At 30.6% G+C, this 18,404-nt stretch overlaps 1 protein-coding gene across 2 annotated transcripts in view; it reads right to left on the bottom strand.

The window, feature by feature from the left end:
- Nucleotides 1-45: 45 nt before the first annotated feature.
- Nucleotides 46-18,404, bottom strand: part of LOC109533996 (calcium uniporter protein, mitochondrial) — a 76,192-nt gene continuing 57,833 nt past the window's right edge. Inside the window, exons 3-7 of one of the 2 annotated variants that reach the window (XM_048665251.1) lie at nt 4,153-4,459; nt 3,772-3,904; nt 817-1,020; nt 461-741; nt 46-403 (exon numbers count right to left, since the gene is read on the bottom strand). In XM_048665251.1, the coding sequence (XP_048521208.1) occupies nt 466-741; nt 817-1,020; nt 3,772-3,904; nt 4,153-4,459 (920 nt within the window). In that variant the 3' untranslated portion in view covers nt 46-403; nt 461-465. Of the gene's footprint in view, nt 742-816; nt 1,021-3,771; nt 3,905-4,152; nt 4,460-18,404 lie in introns of both variants that reach the window. The other variant, XM_048665250.1, reaches the window with a different exon arrangement.

Genomic DNA, 18,404 nt, shown 5'->3' with positions numbered 1-18,404 from the left:
ATAAAAAAGATCTTACCTTTACTTTGAAAAATGAAACTACATTAATAAACACATTTTATAATATTTAAGGTATTTACAAACAATTACTTTGGGCGAGGTGTAGTTAACGAATATGTATTCATGCCATTATTTTTCCTTGAGGAGATTCAGCTTTTAATTGGTGAAGTATGCAAGTATGTACTTAGCCAACTATGCTCAACATCGGTGTACTACTTTAATATCAGCTTTTCTTGAGTAAATTAATCTAAAGGCAGTATAAATTGTGAATTCGGCGTATTTCCTTAAATAAGTATTCAAGTCTTGAGGAAATTTACCACTTTAAAATGTTCTATTATGGGAACAAATTAAGTTGCCTACTAAAGCGATGAAATGAAGGAAAGTAGGTATTGAAATAATGGGTTGCCTAAAAATTAAAAATAAATATTAGAAAAAAGTCGTTCAACAACTTCCTTCAACCAACAGTAATCATTGCTCAACATCAGTTTTCTTTGTCGGTTGTTCCACATTAGTTGCAGGTTTTTGAATATCCGGTTGTGTTATCGGTTTATCCTCAACAACACTTGGTGATTTCTTGGGTAAGTGAAGTTTAAGAGGATTTCTAAGCTTATTTAATTTGTATTCGATTTTGTGAATTTCGGATTGCCATTGGTTATACTTAGCAAGGTCTGCTCCCAGCTTTTTAGCTTTTTTGTGCATAATTAAAAGTTGTTGCCTATTTTTTACATCGTTTAAAATATATTCCTGGAATAAAAAAAAACGTATTATTTAGCTTTGCGAAGACGATATAAATATTGAGTTTAATCATGTATCTGATACCTCTTTAGTAAGTACGAAGTAAGCGTAGGTGGCGATAACGGTCCCATAGGTGACAAAGTAAGTAACGGGTTCCATGATATCCCAGGAATATTCCCACCAAGTGAGTCGTGCGAGGATTCCAAACTGGACGGACATTAATCCTAGCCCTGCCCATGCTAACCAGTTGCTTCTTTTGTCAGCCACCATTTCCAATTCGTTTTTTACCTTAAAAAATAAAACTATTGTTATTCAAAAACAATATAAAAAAAGTGGTAGTAGTGGTTATTTGTCAAACATAAAGAGCGAGAATGATGAGGAATAACTCGAGTAAAGTTAGATTGAGAACCTAAGTTTTTTCAATAATTTTTTTCCGACTTGCTGGTAGTTGTACTTTCAACCCTTTAATATACAGGGTGTCTCACGGTCATCGTCCATTAGAATATTTTGGGGACGTAATGCGATTTGCTTCCTTGCAAATTCGGATAATGGCATTTTCGGAGACATCAGACTCTTTTCAGATAATAACAGCGACATTATGCGACTTCGGTTTATACCGGAAGTTGTTGTCAAACCTCCCTATTTTAAATGGAACATCCTGTATAATGCTTGCTTGTGTTCCTTTCTTTATTTCCAATAACTTTTATGAACAGTTTTTCTACCCTGCTCTATTAGTTTCTGAGCAAAATATAGTTTTTCTCAAAATTTTATCATTATTTGGGTGTCGTAAAATTGAATATCTTTTCAAAGAAGAAAGAGTGAAACTGAAAATCTCAGTTGCAAAATTAGGCATTATTGTACTCGATAATGAATTATCCGAAAAAGAAATCTAGATATAATAAAGTGGACAAATTAGAATTTTTATTCTCTCTTAAAAAATTACTGGAAAAACTTCATTATTTCGAATACGTTGCTGATTCGTTTGATTCTGCATAATTTTGTGGAATTTATATAAAATAAAATAAAACAAAAAAAGTGAAATTCTGGGAGACATTGGCAAGTGCTACTAGTCAGTTTCAATTTTCAACAGTTCTATAATTTCTTAAATTTTTTGTTATTTTTTTCAAAAACTACGCTGGTCAAAATGTAATTTTTCAATGTTTTTTGCGTGTTTTTTCTCAAAATGCGTTCTGAAAGATTTTTGATGAAAAATTGATTTGAGTTTCATGGCATTTTATTTTAGTACGCCGCATTTTTTCGCCTATTTCTCTTAATACTGGCTTCAGGTTTAAATTTGAAATTCAACGAAAGAAACATAATATTAATGTTGGCATCGTCAAAATTTCAGGGCATTTGAGATCGAAAACCCGAATATTTGAAAAAATGTTTTGCTGTGGACGTTTTTCTCTTAATAACTCTTTTAATACTGAGCCCATTTGGGTCATTAAGACGAGGTTGCAAAGAGCATAATCTTCTGTAAAACCGGATTTTTAGGCAATTCAAATCGGTTAAAAAAAATGATGGTCCCTAAAAGTTACGATTGAGAAAACTAAACCCGGTTAGAAAACTGGAACGTTGTGAGGGTTTGAAGGACGAATATCCAATTTTTGAGTAAAGTCCGAATTAAAGCTCAAGGCACCCATGTAATTTTTATTGTATTTTAATATTTTTATACGCATTGTATAATTTGCCATGGATTTTTTCCGTTTAACAAATTTGAATTTGAATTTGAAAAATTTTGAATTTTTACACCATGTCAACGCCAGATGCATTTAAATATCGAAAAATATTCATAATTATTATACTTTAGGCAAACTTTAGATGCATTCAAACGCTAATAATGCATTTTTGGAGAAGAGAATCGAAATATTTTATTGAAAATTGTACGCAAGTCGTAAACGCGAATTTTTGGAAAAAAAGTATTTGCGCTCGCTTTATAAAAATTCACATCCCCAGACTAAAAAAGCAGGAAAGCAGTTGCATCTTTTAGCATCTTTGGTGGACACTTGATGCTATAGACATGGAAAATTTGAGAAAAATCCATCCAGAACTTGATTTTCCTCGGCTTTGTAAATGTGACTCTCAAAATTGATGTTGTCAGTCAATTGCGCTGGCTTATTTAAAAATTCACGTCTCCTAAACTCAAGCACGCAAGAAGATGAGTCTGATACCAACTTTAGTGCACAATTGATCCAATAGACGTGGAAATTTTTACAAAAATCCATCGTTAACCTGATTTTTGTCGGCTTTATAAATGTGACTCACAAAATTGATGGTGTCAGTCAATTCCGCTCGTTTGCTTAAAAAATTGCGTCTCCTACACAGACATTTAGGAGTTTAATTTAAAATAAGTAGGGTTGAGACAATTTCTGGTATAACCGGAAGTCGCAAAATGTCGCTGTTATTTAATCTGAAAAGAGCGTCTCCGAAAATCCCATTATCCAAATTTGCGGGATTCAAATCGCATTATTTCCAGAAATATACTAATGGGCGCTGACCGTGAGACACCCTGTATATAAAAGACTCGTTAAAGAAAAAGCCGCTAAACAGGAAAAAAAAATTATGCAAAAATTATGAATTATTGGACCATGTATATCAACTCAGTATAAACCGACCTGGTTTGTTCAGAAAGTGCTTATTTCTTTAATGGGATTTTAGCTAAAAACCCGGCGGCAACTTATAATCCAACCGCTAAACTCTTAACTGCCTGAAAGGCCAAATTTAACTAAATCGATATATTTTCGCTAAAATAATGTGAGCGTAAATTTTCTCAGATTAGGTGAGATTTCTTTATATAATCGTGACTACTAAATACGGAATTGCACACACGACTGGTTTATATAATTTAAAAGAGGACCTTAAAAATTGAAGGAAATACCTATTTAAGAAATAACAAATCTTAAAAACAGGGCCACACTTTTCCGTCGAAATGTTTTTTAGTTTTTAAGATAACACCAGTTACAGGTCAAAGAATAAGACATCTTTGGGGAATTACTAACATGTAAATTTAGCGCTTTGTTGTAAAGTTATGAAACCTACGTTTTCTAAAGGTGTGATTTCTTGTTTCAGATTTTCTAGTTCCATCAGAAGCTCTTTTTCTTTGGTGACTTGATGTTCTCGGACATGTAGCACTTCGTATAATTTATTTACTACAGTTCTAACATCGTTTAGGCTGTAAAAAATAAAAGTTCAATTAGTCATTCATAAGTTGCACTGTTGATGAGAAAAACGTCGATTGTAGGTGCGAATCAAAAACATTATTGCCAAGTTTGTGTCTTAGTTTTTCCAAATCTATCAGTTTCCGGAGATGATTATTTTTTCAAATAATCTTGGATATATATAATCGTACTTAGCTAATAGTAGATCTCTATTACTTTATTTAACTGTACAAAAATGATTGCCTATTAAAACTATACTTGCCCTTGCATTTCGTCGCCTGTCAGTCTTTCATCTTTAGGAGTTATTACATTATACGTACAGTCGTTGATTACTAACTTAAAATCATCATCTAATAGTGCTTGTATTGAATTGGAAGACGCTATTCGAGTGCCATCTTTTCCAGTGCAAACTACCCTGTCGATGCCCTTATCTTCATTTTTTACCATTTCTACAAAGTCTCCAACGGTATTTGAGATCGGTTTCAGGATAAAACTGCATCTTTCCTTTCGACTCGGAAGAGGAATCGTTACTTTTGGCAGACCTCGATGATATTCTACGGTGACTTCCTCTGAAGCAAAAAGACATTAAATTAATGATAAGTCAAATCCCATCAATTTTACGTTGTTTAATACAATGATATTAGTATTCTGAGGGTCAAGGCTGTACCTCAAAAAATCGAGTTTTGGGACATACAGCCAATATTGAATCTGGACATAGCTGATTTCAAATACGTTTTCCATCATCGTGTAACAAATATTGTGAAACCCGAAGAAACAACCATCAAAATGCTTCAATTGATGATTGTAAAATAAAATTACTAATATTAACGATTTTCTTCATTTGAACTTTTTTTTTCAACTTTGTGTGTTTGTAGTGCTAGTCGATTCTTTTTAATTTGTTTATTTCTAATAAATAAACTGATCAGCTTTTGACAAAAGTTGTTCAAAAGGACATCCATTAACTCCAATACCAATACATTTAATCACAGGTTTGCTAAACTATGTTTTAAAATTCGGAAATATATTTTTCGGGAAATTAAGTTTTGTTACTAAATTAATGTTTATTACTAATTAGTTTTGAGTAGGTATCTATAATTTCTTCATACACCAAAGACTTCCGGTATCCCGATACACCAAAATCTAGAGGATTGAAATCAGGACTTTGTGCTGGCCACGGTGTTTGACTTCCCCAACTAATACAACGATTCCGAAAATTTTAATTTAAGTGATTCCTCACTTGCAGTGATAAGTCAAGTCATGCTTTATGTCTTTCAAATAATCAAGTAAATTATTTTGTAGAAAATCTAAATACGAAATTCCGTTTAAATTGAATGGTAAATATGAGGACGAAGACAACTCATGTCATTAATGTGAAGTGTCATTCATTAGGAAGTAGGAAGCAGCTCAGCCTACTAAGTTAATTTTTTCAGGTACGTACCTACAAGATTAAATATGTCGCATCGGATAATTTAATTGCAAATATCTCAGAAACCGTTGAACTTAGAGGTACCATCAAGGTATATCTTTTTTGTTTAGAAAGTTAAATTTGCATCAGAAAAAAGTTAGGGCGATTTAAGAATTGGATTAAAAGTGAGTTGCAAATCAGATTTGTGACTTTCAGTAATAAACTCCCAATTGTTTGTAAGTTATTTGAAAGACATCATAAAAACTTTGACCCCCTGTATTTCTGTTTCCATTGGCTTTTCTTCAAAGGGAAGTTGCGCTAAAAATCGTTTTCACCAATCCTTATGGAACACCCTGTAGAATATGTAAGTATTGAATAACATGAAATGCTAACTTGCTACATTTGTATCCCTTAAATTAATTTTAATCCGTGAAATTCCATAAATTGTTACTTCAGTTTTGAGTATTTTTTTACCATTGTATTTGAGATTAATATACTTAGTTTCCGTAGAACGCCGGAATTTATAATGGCCTCTAGCTTCTACTTCGGAATATGTATATTCAATAAAATCTACTCAGTTTTCGGAATAACAGTTTTTGAATCTGTAATATTATACAGCGTATTGCATCGAAACAACTAGAAGTTTGATCTAGCATGCGACTCTGTATTACAGTTCCATTATTCATAAAACACTTCAAAACATTTCCTGCAATCTGGTGTCAATCAACACTCCATCTTTAAAAATCAAGCATACAGCTAATTAAATTTGACCAAAAAGATCAAATCTCAAGAGACTGGTTTCAGCAACACTAGATTTTGACGCAAAATCCACAAAAAGAAATTGTAAATCATAAAACGGAAAAAGTGCATGGACTGATTCTGCCACAATTGTTTAGCAGAAATGCAGCTTTTAAGTGGTGTCATCTCCAATCTCTCCCATAACCGGTTTCGAATCTATTAGTTCTCGGCAGTTGGGTTTAGCTTGCGAGTGACAGCAGGAAAAGCCGCAATTTAAATGGGTTTAGATTAATTAATCCGAAGAAAAACAATTGTGTTTTTGTAGGGTTTGCCTTAAAGTCGTCAAAGTGATAACCCAATCCACAGTCGAATGAAGCCACCTTATTTCGAAGTAGTTTATTCCATTTAGTGGCACAAAAATTACAAAGTTGATCGAAATACCTCAGTATTCAAACTTTAAAATGTTGATCTTGGAAAAAAATCAAACAGGGAAGACTTTCAGGATAAATCAATCAACGTTCTGTGGAATGGTACTGTATAATTGAATAGTAGAGTGTCATAACGACAAAAAATATTAAATTAAACTCTTGAAGCAAATAGTATTTAAGTCTACCCAGGCACAAGAAAGACCATAATAATAAACCAATGGAGGGTCAAGGTTGAAGCTTCGAATTCTAATGTAGACGGTTAAACTTTTTTGTCTCTTTATGAATTTGCTAACAGAAGACCTTTTTTCTCTGAAGGAACGAACCACTTCTCTTTAAAAACCTGTTAAACTTAAATAGACTGCTTTTCCGAAAATAAAATACAGTGATGATTGATTAAATATTAATGACGAAAATGAATCAATTACCCGCTTCTTGGGAGTAAAAGTACGCTCTAATTGAGTAAAATATAAGCACTTGGATCACGCTTTAACACCAACAAAAATATAACAAAACCGAAGTTTAAAAACAAATCAATCATGAATCCTCTTTTATAAATGAAAATACAGTATCCAGCAAAATTAACATTTGATACAAAAAAAATTAAAGTGAAGTTTTTTCCCGGCAGCAGTCACAAATTTACTACTCTTGTTATTCAGTCAATAATAAATTAGTTCTTGTTTTAAAATGCTTCTTTCTGTAATTTTATTACATAAGTTGTATCCATAAAATTACAATCTATTTTATTTTATGACACTTTGCTACTTGAAAATCAGTTTTCATGCTTATTATAAATTGTTTGCTTTATTTTAGCTCAGAAATTAGGGCCTAAACCCAAATTTTAGAGCAGTTTTTTCTAAAAAATCATCCGAAAACTTAAAAATGTTTTTATAATTTCAATATATTTAGTGGCGTTACAGGTTAAAGCAAAAAATAATACTCCCGGTTAACGCGCCCATGAAATCAGTACGATGTACATTAAATGAACGGTTTGAAAATTGTCATAAAAAATATTTTTTCACATTTTAACACCCTGTACAACTGTTAAAAACACTTGCGAGCTAATTATTTTTAATAAAAGTTTGTTTTATTTTTTATGCTCTTTCGTCTATTGAAATTATTAATCTGCTATACGTTTACAGTAAATACATTTTGTACGTTTGTATGTTGATGGTTGCAACGTTTGAAGCAGATAAATTTATAATAAATCTTTGTTACAGTTAATTATCTAAAGGCACTTTGCTTGGTTTGTAATGTGATTATTATATTACGCACAGAATAGTTTCTATCAAAACTAATAACATTGAAAATCCCACTAATACTGGGTGTAAAATCTGTCACCCATATAAGCATAAAGGCGTAACTAATAATTCAAAATCCGTACAATAATAGAACACTTACATCGTATATGCGGAGCATACAGTTTGCAATTATGGAGTACATCTAATATTTATTGCATGTCTGATGGTCATGCTTGAAAACTTGAGACTCACTATTCGGATAATTGTTTAATTAGTTCAGAAACTCAAAGAAAAAAAACAAGTTATTAAATGTGTCTAACTGTCGCTAGATAGTGGATCATCATTTACTTTGAGTTTTGCTCATTATTTCATCTAATTGAATTTGATTTATTAGAATAAGCTGATTATGAACAATATACACTCTGTTTACGTTGTATTTATAATCCGAATGGTATTTTCGTCGTACTTTATGTGTACTCGTATTAAATTAGCTTTTAAATTCGAATTCAAGATCAGATTTCTAACAAACGAAAACCCATGTCAACAGAAACAAGTCTAAATATTACATATAATTAGCAAATGAAATTTTTGCGTATAATTGAAAGAAAATATTGCACACTCTAATCTGCTCAAGATTTTATGCTTTTACCACTTATCACCAATTTCCCTAAAAAGTCAGGCATATAACTTAGATGAGCCACAATTTGAATATTTTTGGTAATTTACCTTATTTCAAATAGTTAAAACAATTAAAACAAAAACATATCAGAATTTTTGACCCGTTTATAATTTACTAAAATTTAGTAGCGAAATAAAATTAAAAGTTATTTCCTGTTTGTAAATTCGATCTGCTTTAAAATTACTGTAGAAGTATTATAGAATTTTTATCAATTTAATTGTTATTATACCGTCATTATACTATTTTACCTCATGAATCGTGATTACATTCTATAAATTAGATGCTTTCAACTTTACCCGCTTTAATTTTGGAATTTCGGGCACCCAACAACTGATAATTAAGCAAATACTATGACTTAGTCCGAAGCCAAGCAATAAACCCTTAACAATTCTTTTGAAATATTTTGTTTTTATCAATTTCAATGAGAACTTTGTGGCTTTACTGCAAAAAATCCTTGTTGTCAATTTGCTAACTTTTATTTATGTTGCTTCCACACATTTAATATACCGGGAATAAACTTCTACAAAAAAAAAACAAAGAACATAAACTACTTTCGTTGTTAGTGACTTATACTAACTCAGTTATTCTAAATTAGTGCGGTCACTGAATTTTTCGCCAAAAACCGTACAAAGTAATTACATACTTTGGTAGCCAAGACCACATCATTAAGTAAAAACTAACTCGCGTATATCGGAGTTTCTTGATTTTACTATTTTAACCAAATAAAAAATTACTATTGAATATTGTCATCTTTATTTTTCTCATATTTTCTTTGCATTTTTCATATATGGAAAATTTCATGTCAATTGCCCACATCTCAGTTAGCTTTTGTCAGTTATAAATTCTCCAAATCTGTATTTGTAAAATTATTGAAACTTACATTGTTTCTAACAATTTGTTCCTTCTTTAGTTCTTTCACTGGAGAGTAAAAATTTGAAAAAATGTATTTTGGGAATTGTTTTTTGTGAAAAATGTCTTTTTTTGAGAAATTTTGGAACAACATTAAGTTTGCTTAATAAATCGGCATATCGAGGTGGGCCTCATTTGAGATAGTTAGTTCATACCCTATTACGCTCACAGCTACATTGTGCCTTTATGATACTTTTACTAGCTGGATTGCATTCAGACAGCAAGACAATTCTTGATTTTCAGAACTTTTTTTTGGTTGGATTTAAGTTTCAAACCCAACTCGTTCACCAACACATTTTTCATTTTTAACCAGTTTTACGACTAAATGATATCATCCAACTCATGATTTTGTTGGGAAATACAATTGGGAAAAAATCCTTCCTGGAAATCGATTAATTAAGTCTTATTACTTATTTTTGCGTCAACTACTTGGAAATCTAGATAACAGGTATGAAAACCCATTAGGAACTTATATATCACTATCTTCATATTGGGGCTTAGTCTGACTTATCCTACCATTCAATAAAATTCTTAATCATAATTTTGAAGTGATGAAAACTTTTTATAATATTTTCAAAATTGTTTTTCTTTTCATTGTTTTTCGGTTTAAAATTCTTGCGTTATCATCAAACTGAAACGGAGCCAGAAAGTTTGTTTGTATGTGCAACAAAAATGTAAAACTCAATATTACAGCTTGCGTATATTTCTACTAGATACGATTTAGATAAATTTTTAAAGTATCTCTTTATTTTGGGAAATATTTTTTTCCTCGTAAATTCCTCCTGTTAAGAGTAAAGTCCTGTTGAGTCTAGGTATACGACATGGTACCTGAATCTAACTGAAAATTGAATGGATAATTCAAAATTGAAGTAAAAAATATGAAAAAAATTGAAGTAAAAAATTGAAATGAAATTGATACTTTTTTTAGAGAGATTTTAACCATTAGAACACTATAACTTAAACAAGCACTAAAAACACAAGTTTTCGATCAAAGCAGAGAATTTATGGGAAAGTATTGACCCTGAAAAACAAGTAATGAAGCAAAAAATTAACATGAAGACAATTTCGAATCAAAACATGCAATGCATTTATTACAAGAGGTCTTTCCAAAAGAAGAAAGACCCATCAAACAATTATATTCGTAACACGGACTTAAAATAAAGTTCAGAGCAAAGAAATTATGGAGAAGTATTGACATCTAAACAAGTTTTGAGAAATATTAAGAGAAGCTGAAGAGAAAAAATAGTAGATCACAAAATAAACGTCTAGACAATTTAAAATCATAGCATACAATTCATTCATTAAAGACGTTTTTTTCCCACACGGACTTAAAAAAAACACGTAGTGCTTCAACGCAAATAATTTATGAGAAATTATGGATCTCCAAACATTTTTTGAAAAGAGTAATTAATGGATAAAAAATAAACGTCAAGAAAAATTGAAGTAAAAAATTTAAATTTAGACTTTTTTTAGAGAGATTTTAACACTATAACTTAAACAAGCACTTAAAACACAAGATTTCGATCAAAGCAGAGAATTTATGGGAAAGTATTGATCCTGAAAAACAAGTAATGAAGCAAAAAATTAACATGAAGACAATTCCGAATCAAAACATACAATTCGTTTCGTTACAAGAGCTTCTTTCAAACAAAACCACCAAAGCATTATAACTCTAACAAACATTTAAAAACAAGTTGTCGTTCAAAGCAGAGAGTTTCTGGAAAGTATTGACTTTTAAATAAGTTTGAGGACAATTAAGACAAGAAGAAGAGAAAAAAATAATAGAGCCAAAAATAAACATCTAAACATTTATGAATGAAAGCATAAAAGTAATTTATTACAAGAGGTTCTTTTCAAAAAAGAAGATAGAACTATCAAAAAATTATAAGGTATCACGGACTTAAAAAAACAAGTTGTCGTTCAAAGCAAATAATTTATAGAAGTGTTGTATTTATACATCTAAAAAAGTTTTAGAAAAATTGAGAAAAGCTGAAGAGAAAAAAATATATTGGATCAACAAATAAGCTTCTAGACAATTCCGAATCGAAACATGTATAAAGGAAACATGCAAAAATTATCAAAAAACCAAAGAAAATTCTTCGTTTAAGAGATGAAACAATTCTATATGTAAAGACAACTCTAATGTAAGTTATCATGATCTCCGTGACGGTTCTTTGGAAGAAACACATTTTGAAAACAACATTATTCCTTTTTACTTAGCTTTACTAACTTACTTATTATTTTTTAACTTTTAAAGGAGAAAAACGTAATGTAACAATATTTAAATAAGTCTGCGCTGTTAAGAATATAGATGGAATGAAAATTGACGTAGTAAGCTTGAGGTTTTTGGATGATTCGAAATAGCAGTTTTTGATATGTTTAAGATGAAAAGTTAATTTTCCCGAACAACGTCAGGAGTTGCTTTAGGTCCTAAAAGATAATACTTTATTTGCTTGAATAATGATTAAACATGATACACATGTTGTTGTTGCATTATCATTTAAAACGTTTACATTTATCTCGACAGCCGACAGTAATTCCCTGTAAACAGGGAATGACTTTTGTAAAGTAACTAAATGGTGAAAAAAATTGCGGCTCCTCCAAATGTTAAGTTTTAATTGTGTCTAATAGATTCCTTAATATTTAACTTCTAAAAATAATTTACCTAAAAAAATCCTGTCAGGTTTAAAAAAATTACATATTTTGCAAAAATGTAAAAATGTTGTTGAAATTATTTATTTTTGTTGACCCTAACTAAAGAAAACCGAGTATACGATTACAAAAATCGCAATTTTATATATTTTGTAACAATAGAGAGATGAAGATAAGAAATGAAATCTAGACCCGCGAAAAAAAAACGAAATTAATTCGCAACATGATTTCTCGAATTGATCTTCAGTTAAGGAAAATGCCCAATTAATTAATTAAATTCATACGAAACAGTGATATGGAGCAGAGCAAAACAATTAGATACATTTGGAATCTGTAATAGTTGTTTATAATTGATTGATCGTCTTTGCTGTTCGTATTCGTGTAATGCGTTTAGATATTGCAAACAACCAGTTTCAAACAGCATTATGAATTGTAATGTAAGACCTACTTACAATACCTACGATCATAGTAATATTTACTATTTGTTTTCACTGTGTATTCGTTCGTATAGCCTGGCCCGTTCCGTTAGTCTATATAACTCTCGGACCATAAACTTAAGAGGAAAACGTTATGGTATAGTTAAAAATTGGTAATTAAGACGCATTATTGTAAGAAGAGCACCGTATGCAATCAGTACTTTATTTGAAGCGACCCGGTGAGCACAAGAGAAAATCGTTGAGTGCAAACGTGATATTAGTACGGCCATTTAATTTCGTGAAATTTTAGTTTTTAATTTTAACCGCGACGGTGTTTTGTTGGTGCAAAAAAATAGGTGCAAATCAAAGCTGTCAAAATGGTGCGGATACACTACTTCAAGAAGCCGAAGAGGCTCTGCGGGTGGTTGAAGAGAAAATATCTAAGGGCCAGAGTGAAAGAAAAAGACGGTGAGCCAATAATTAATCATTATTGTCTGTAGAGCTTACTTCAAACTACTAAAGTTAATGATTTAAACGAGATATGACTATGGAAACGAGCAGGATCTAATTATTTAAAATTATTTTGAGGATGCAGGTTGTTGGATTTGATGATGACACTTTGTTTGATTGCATTTTTAGCGTCAATGAAATCTGATAAATCTTTAATTCAACTTGTATTCTTTCTACATTCATGTCTACATCCGTCTTGAAAATACAGATTTATTTTGAAAAATGTAGCAAATGCATCGTTTAAATTTTTAAAACTATTTTAAGAAATAATTTAATAGATTTTCGCTTTCTGATTGGCAAGGACATTAATTTTTACCAATCATGAGGTAAGTTTTCCGATGTTTTGCTCTCCCAAAAGAAAGTTTTTTCCCTCAAAAACTGATGAATGTTTTAAACACTTTGTAAATTATAAATGTTATACAACTTGTTTTAATTGTAAATTTGTGTTTGTAGTTTGGGGAAAATTTTAAATCTGATGATGGCGCTGTTGTCTAGCCGAAACGTAATGAAATAAACGATGTTTCAAAATTTTTACTTCACACTTTGACTGAAACCCAGGAAAGATAGGAATACAAGATACAAGTACACGCAGTCAGGAAAATAAATCAGAATGCATATTTAATTAATAAAAAGCCAAAGAAAACAAAACTATAATCACCCATATTTTGCGCAAATGTTAGTTAGATTTTACACGTATCTCTTCTTAGACGTTGTTACTCGTTACGCAGGCAGTTTCCTTAATAGTGTGCATATATTAATATTCAAGCGTGTTTAAATAGTAATTTAAAAACTCATTCTTATCAACTTTTCCATATTTGAATCTTCTCTGAAAATAGTCATGCATCACAATGACGATAAAGTCTCTCTTTGATTGAACAAATAATGGAAATTAGAATCGTGTGTTTTTATTTTTTCATAGTCACCTCATTGGTGTTCCTTTATCTACTTTAACCAATTGCTACAAGAATTGAAGTTGTTAATATACATCTCACGTTGCTTACGCCGGCCGTTTAGAAACGAGTAACTAAAAAGTACTTTAAACCAAAGACGCTCAAAATAATCGAAAGACGGTATTTTTATAAACAGTTTCGACTTTTTTTAAATACTCGTCTACTTATACATGTTTTGCCCTTAATTCCTTGTGACTAATTAGAATCGCACGCGCTGCAGTTCACTCACATGAGTTCGAATCTCAGTGATTATTTCAGCAACTAAGGCTTCGAGTTTTACTATATAATCCTGAGTTAAGTTATTCCTTTTGCATAGAAAAATTAATCTTTGTTGAAGGAAGATTCGCCCTACTGGTTGGCGCATAAAACTTTTGTCTGCGAGCCAATTTATTATATCAGGTCTTGCCAAAAGATTTCTGCGGAACATATAATTTTTTATTTTATTTCCGATATCACATACTATTGTCGACAAATATTACTGTAAAAACTGATGGAAAAATTGGTGAAAAGTGTTGGACAAGCTAACAGTTGATCTCAAAGCGGCAGCCACCTCGCTTGTTTCAGACTTCATAAAACTATCCATAGATTTCATATTGGATATTGTTTGTAAAACATTGTTTTCACGTGAGTTTTTCAGTTTTAGAAACACTATCAACTGCGCCAATTTTGTTAATTATCTTGAAATAAAAAAAACAATTATTTTCAAATTATACAATTAATAACGCCGATCTTATTTGAAAGCTTATTGCCTGAAGACGATCTTATAACTAAATAATACATTTTGCTCTGGTTTCTTGCATACTTAAAATCTGATTATTCTTTCTACCTACTATGGATTGTCTTGGAAGAATCGATAAATGTAGATAAAAATTGCAAGATAAAACGGTCGATTCCGATTCGATTTTTGCAGACAAGAAATATAAACGGAGGCTTTTGTAAAATATTATTCAATTACCAGTAATCCTGTACCAAAATTCAAGTTTCAAGTTTAAGGTGTTCAATTCAATTTCAAACACGCTCTATAAGTTGAATCAATTAACGCCAGTTGTCCGATTTCGTAAAATATTCAGGAACTAAAGCTAAAGCTAAATGGAAGATCTATCCCTATCCGATTTCCCGGACGCTTTTATTTTATACATGAATATTTCATAAATATCCAAAATACCAAAATATGTAGAGTGTTCCAATAAGAAAATATAACTTTGCTACATTTAACCTTTTGAAACACTCTACACATTATGTTGGTAACAAAATCATTCCTTTTTTCTCTTCTGCCTTAAGTAATAAACCCTGTATAATTGAAGCTGACTTGGATTGCTTATAGTGCCTTTCAATCGTTCTTGAATACTAATCTCTTGTGTTAAGCAGAACTTTTTATTCCAACTTTTCATAATCATTTATCGCCAAGTTATAACAAATCTTACTTGAAACATTGATCACAACTTTATTTTATCCAGTATAAATTCTACTACATTTACCTTCAAATTCAATGCAAACCTAAGCGTTAAAAACCGGGAAATTATGCATAAACTTTTGTAAAACCCAATAGATATCCGATATACATTTTAGGAACATCATAACAATACTATTTATGACTTGAACAACAACTTTTTTGTTAATCTGGAATACACCTTCTAACGCAGGCACTTTCATAAAGGCAATTTTCTGTGTTTTTGTTTGTTCCTTAAATATTACAACTACTGACACAAAGGTGTTGAATGTGTTCAGATAACCTGACCCATATTGGGTAATATCTATTGGTCTTCTGAGAGCTATAAAGAGAGAAAAATGGTTATACGGCGGAAGTAGAAGAGGATGTGATGGCCAGTTCAATGCTGCTTTGAAACCGATTGAACGTTTTTTGAGTCTAAAGTTATTATACTTTGGATAAACTGAAACTCGAAAATTCGCATTTGGGGAATACTGATGTAGATTGGTTTAAAAGATAAATGCGCTTATGACGCACGATTATGGCCAATTAAAATGAAAATATTGCGTGAGTTGTCCAATATATAAAGACTAAGTGTTTTTAAATCTGTTTCGAAAATATCTTTGCTTTGTTTAAAGTAAAAAAAATATGTGCCCAAACAGTGTTACGTTACATATATGTGCATGATTTGTAGATATTTCGAATTTCTAACAACTTTAGACCGAAATAGTAAGATGAAAACACTTGTTTAAAATTAATAGTTAAAAAAATGCACAAATTGGCTTATTCAATTAGCATGATAAATAATCTTTTATCCCTTTATTATTCACAAACAAATTAAATTATCGGAAATATAATTTTCTAAACATGTTTTTTAGGCACGACTAAGTTAATTTACAACCCAGGTATTTATTTTGATAAGAAACACATCTTGAATGAGGTTGAGATACAATTAATTCATAACAAAAAACTGATTGAAATAACCGAAGTGGATAAGATTTAAAAACAAAATTAATAAATATTGATTGTATATTAGAGTAACCAACAGAATATATACTTCATAATAATAAGGTTGATGGATCAAAATTAAGCATTTGGTGCGTACTCAAAGACGGTAAAAGGTCTACTTAAATAATATTCATAACTGCACATTCAATACATAAGTTAAACGTGAATTAACCGATGGTATAGTCTCAAGAGACATATGGCGTGACATAAATTTGACTATGTGAATGTGTGAATAATTATTTGTCGAAATAATAATTACTCGCTGATTAAATTACGAAGCACTGAACGCATGCAATGAGAACGATGAACTTTATGTTTGGGCTAATTGCTAGTCAGTTTATTACTTACTGCTTAAAATTACAACGTAATTTTCCGTTGATCATCAATTTCCTTTTGAAAAAAACCCAATGCTTCTGCATTTGCAGCCGATTTAGGTATATGTTTTGGCGCTGGAAAGATCAGCAATGAAAACGCAAAAAACCCTTTGAGTGGATGTTTATTTAATTTTAACTTGCTTTTGTTTTGTTTAGTACTATTCCAATCCTTTAGTAATAATGTGAATACTGTTCATACTAGTTACCAAATTTTTTTTAGATAAGGGCCAATTATAATGGTTTATCAATTTAAAATATAAAATAGAATAAAAAATAATTTTATTTAATTTGTTCTATTTTTTATAGAAGAACCTCAAAAATAAAATAGAGTAAAATTTAAAACTGGTGTATGTGACAGTTTTTTTATATTGAAATTATTAAAAATTAAAATTGTATTGAATATTAGAACAACACTTGTATATGCTTCATTGTTAAAATGTCACAAACTTTCCATTTTTATTTCAGCATTGCGATCGATAACAAACCTTGTTTCCATAATGAGGCCTAATAAGAGAATTAGTATGCTTAGTTAAAACCAACATTCTTTCCCGTCCGAATTTGTAAATTTGTATTTTCCATTAATTATTTTCGCTCTTTAAGTAGCTATAAATATTCAAGAGAAGACGTTGGCTTTTTTCTCAAGTCGTCCATATCGACCCTAATATTATAATATTAAACTGACTGAAAAAACTACACAAATCACAAAAAAAAATGCTGAGTTCATGTTTCTGAAATATTGGCTCTTGTATATGCAATTTAAACTTCGCTAATAAGGAATATATCATAGTAGTTGAGTTCAGTTTGAACTATCATAGTAGTTGAGTACAGATATTCTTAAAAATGTTAAAACATTATCTATTGGGACTAACTTTTGAATTATTGAATGGTTTACAACTAGTCAGAGATTTTTTCTATTCCATTTTTGGTTCCTCCTGTTATATTTGTTTAATTATGCATAAAGCAGCAGGCATGTGCGTAATGTTAATGAGAAAAATCTCATTTGCCGCAGTAATCAAACATTCTGGCATGCTTCTGTTTTATTTTTTTTATTTTTCAGTTTGTTTGCGAATCATTTTTGTATTAACTAAAACACTCATAGCAACACCTCAAATGGAAGGACTTTAATTTTGAGTTACCAAGTTAATTTTTAGTTATGTTCATTCTCTGTAGAATCTGTAAGTGGCGATTTTGTTAGTTTACACACTCACGTACAGGAAGAAGCCCTCCGAAGTATGTTTTCAAAAAAGATTTTTTAGTAATCGATAAGTTTTTTTACAAACTTCTTTTTGGGTATTTTGCCTCAAAAATTTTTGTCTTTAAAAAAGACAGAATTTTCTCACGTCTTTTATTACAGATTGATAAATAGTGCTCCTATTTCGCAATAAGAACGAATTATTTATATTTTGAGGCGAAATACCCAAAAAGAAATTTGTAAAAAATGAATCCGCCTCAACAATATAGAACTTATCTAAAATCGATAAGTTGTTATTTTTATTTTCTTAATCTTCACCATTTCATTTATTTCGAGAGTTTTTGTTAGAATTTATTTGATTTCAAGTTAAGGGGGTTGTCAGTCAATTAACACGCAAATTTCACTTCGATTGCTTTGTTGCACACTTTTCTGTGTCTTTCGTTATTCTATAAAATTAACATTGCATTTTATTTTCAAATCATTATATGATCGTGGAACAATCAAGGCATGCATTTGAAAAGAGAGAAAAAAAATCATGTTTTAAATATACTAAAAGCGTGAGTTAAAATATGTAGGTTCATTCCCT

This window comes from Dendroctonus ponderosae, unplaced genomic scaffold, assembly GCF_020466585.1.
Source record: "Dendroctonus ponderosae isolate FM_Combo_2020 unplaced genomic scaffold, Dpon_F_20191213v2 Dpon_F_20191213_3, whole genome shotgun sequence".
Taxonomy (NCBI): Eukaryota; Metazoa; Arthropoda; class Insecta; order Coleoptera; family Curculionidae; genus Dendroctonus; species Dendroctonus ponderosae.
Note: the sequence above shows the minus strand (reverse complement) of the source record. Positions and strands in the feature narration are given on the sequence as shown.